The sequence below is a fragment of the Belonocnema kinseyi genome, chromosome 2, assembly GCF_010883055.1.
Source record: "Belonocnema kinseyi isolate 2016_QV_RU_SX_M_011 chromosome 2, B_treatae_v1, whole genome shotgun sequence".
NCBI classification, from domain to species: Eukaryota; Metazoa; Arthropoda; class Insecta; order Hymenoptera; family Cynipidae; genus Belonocnema; species Belonocnema kinseyi.
In genome coordinates this window covers 31,072,954-31,075,335 of record NC_046658.1, presented here as the reverse complement: position 1 = coordinate 31,075,335, position 2,382 = coordinate 31,072,954, and the positions used below count along the sequence as shown (strand labels likewise).

The window sequence follows — 2,382 nt, the reverse complement described above, 5'->3', positions numbered from 1 at the left end:
TTTATTTAGTTTCATTAATAATGAACATACTATGGCATTTAATCAAATTAAAAATTGTAACGTAGGATTAGTCGAGCAGAGATGGATAATTGTTTTTTATTTTTTCATCTACAGTCGAGATTTCGCGAAAAAAAATTTCTTAGCCCGTGTAAATCTTAGTTTTATTCCTTGTGCAGAAAACGATGCAGAGTCAAACTAGGAAATAACACCGGTATTGGGGCTGGAGGAGATGGGGAACAAACCAGATAGAGTCCCTCTTCTGATGAAAACGCTTTTGTTTGTTCACGTGTGTATGACCACCGCACACTCCCCGTAGCTCCTTTTACTCCTACCTGTGGCGTGGCGTCAATTCTCGAAAGGGATATATTCGGGGGCTGTTAAATCAGAGTTTTACTCTATATGAAAATCCATTTTGTATTCAAGTTTGACACCATGAGACACGTTTGACATTTTGTCAGATTTTCTCAGCAGCTGTTTTGCATTGCGTCTTTTTTTGGCGACTTTTTCTCGAAGATCCTTTTGGTTCTCCTGCGAAGTAAGAACTTTGACGTCCCCGTCGTTTGACGAGACGCAGTTTTGAGCTCTGCAAATCTTGGCATTGATCGAATTTCATGAAGAATGAACGTCGGTGCTACATTTCTCCTTGAACGTCGAAAACAAGTAATGTGTGTGATAAATTGAGATATTATGTTCGTGAACCACGTGCAACATAAACTAACCTTTCAATAGAACCATGTATTATTTCGACCCTTCGACCCATGTATTATTTTGGCACAAATCACAACGATTGAACGAGGAACGTATTGTTTTTGAAGCACAAGAAAATTTTCGGAGGGTTTTATAAGCGGACATACTCGCCATGACATACTAACACACAAACATCCAGATGAGTCGGTTAAAAAGGCTCAAAATGGCGACAAGTGATCCCTTTCTTCTATTGACCCATTTGTCCTCAACGGACCCCATATTTGTCCTTTTAATTAGTCCTTAGCCACTGTAGACTAGCCCTCAGGATCCTACGCACTTTATATTATCGTTTGGACTTGAAATCTGAAGAACGCAGTCGAGTTTCAGATTTCAAGGTCTTTACACATTCATATTCAAAATAAATCATAGACTCTTCAATGGTTAGTCCTTTGTTGAGAAGCTTGATAATGAATCGAACAAATAATTTTCTTATTTTATAGCTGCTCAATAAAGACTAATAGCTCATTTTCTTTTAGAAACAAAAGGCTATTTTTTCTTTTTCTCTAGACAAGTTTTGGGAGGAATGCTCGGATCAGCGATGTTAAAAGATGGAAATCCCTTATCTTTACACTATGTGATGTTCATTCCCACTATTATGGGCCAAGGAACACCTGAGCAGCAATCACAATGGATAACCAGAGCGTGGTTTGGGAACATTATTGGTACTTACGCTCAGGTAAATTCACTGCGAAATTTGAGGATCAAGCCATAATAATATTGTAGACTTTTTTAAAGAGTCATTGAATATACTGGGTACTTCCCTTTAAAACATTTTTGATCTGAAATCTGTTGAAAATAAATTTGAAATTAATGTTTTAACGTTTAGTAGTGTTTCCTTTCTTTCAGTAAAACTTACTTTATTAAAAAAAAAAAAACAATATTATTTTGGTGAAACAAATGCATGTGGAATCTTATTGAAAATAACATGGCAAATAACTCCATTTACATCTTAATTATTCAGAAAAAATTGCAAAACACCAATGAACATTATAAAAGTGTATAACTTACTTTCAAACTCAACGATCTTAATTATTTGTACCACAGACTGAATTAGGTCATGGAACTTTTATCAGAGGTCTAGAAACAACGTCTACGTATGATCCTTCAACCCAAGAATTTGTTTTAAACAGCCCTACTTTGACTTCTTTTAAATGGTGGCCTGGTGGTTGTAAGTTAATAAATTCAGTTACATACTAAGTTTTCGAAAGCGATACTAATTCCTAGACTCGAATCAGAATGTAAGAATTTGAGAAAGAGACATTTTTATTATTTTGTAAGTTTATTTTCACTGAAATGTAAGTCAGTGATATGCAGATGTAGCAACTAATTTTGAAGGATGTTAACGAATACTCTTTTTACTTTGAGATCATTATTTTTTTGTTCATATATGTACGTTGATATTCTGTAACAACTTCAAGCCAAAGGTAATGAGTAAGTTCGATTGTTATCGAAAGCATATCAAATAAATCCAACATTTTAAAGCACTTTTTTATAATTTTCAAAATTAGAGCAATCCATACATTTTTTTGTCTTCATTTATACGAGGGTGGATTGATAAGTTTCCGGCCTGACCAAGAAAAACAACGTTTTTAAGAATTTTTTTTTTTTATTTCTCAACATAATCTCCTCCAAGGC

General features: G+C 34.6%; 1 protein-coding gene across 1 annotated transcript in view; it reads left to right on the top strand.

The window, feature by feature from the left end:
* The window catches only part of LOC117182624 (probable peroxisomal acyl-coenzyme A oxidase 1), a 159,615-nt gene that overhangs the window by 73,114 nt on the left and 84,119 nt on the right, over positions 1 to 2,382 (top strand). The window contains exons 3-4 of the mRNA XM_033375724.1: positions 1,255 to 1,423; positions 1,792 to 1,915. Coding sequence (XP_033231615.1) covers positions 1,255 to 1,423; positions 1,792 to 1,915 — 293 coding nt within the window. The remainder of the gene's footprint in view (positions 1 to 1,254; positions 1,424 to 1,791; positions 1,916 to 2,382) is intronic.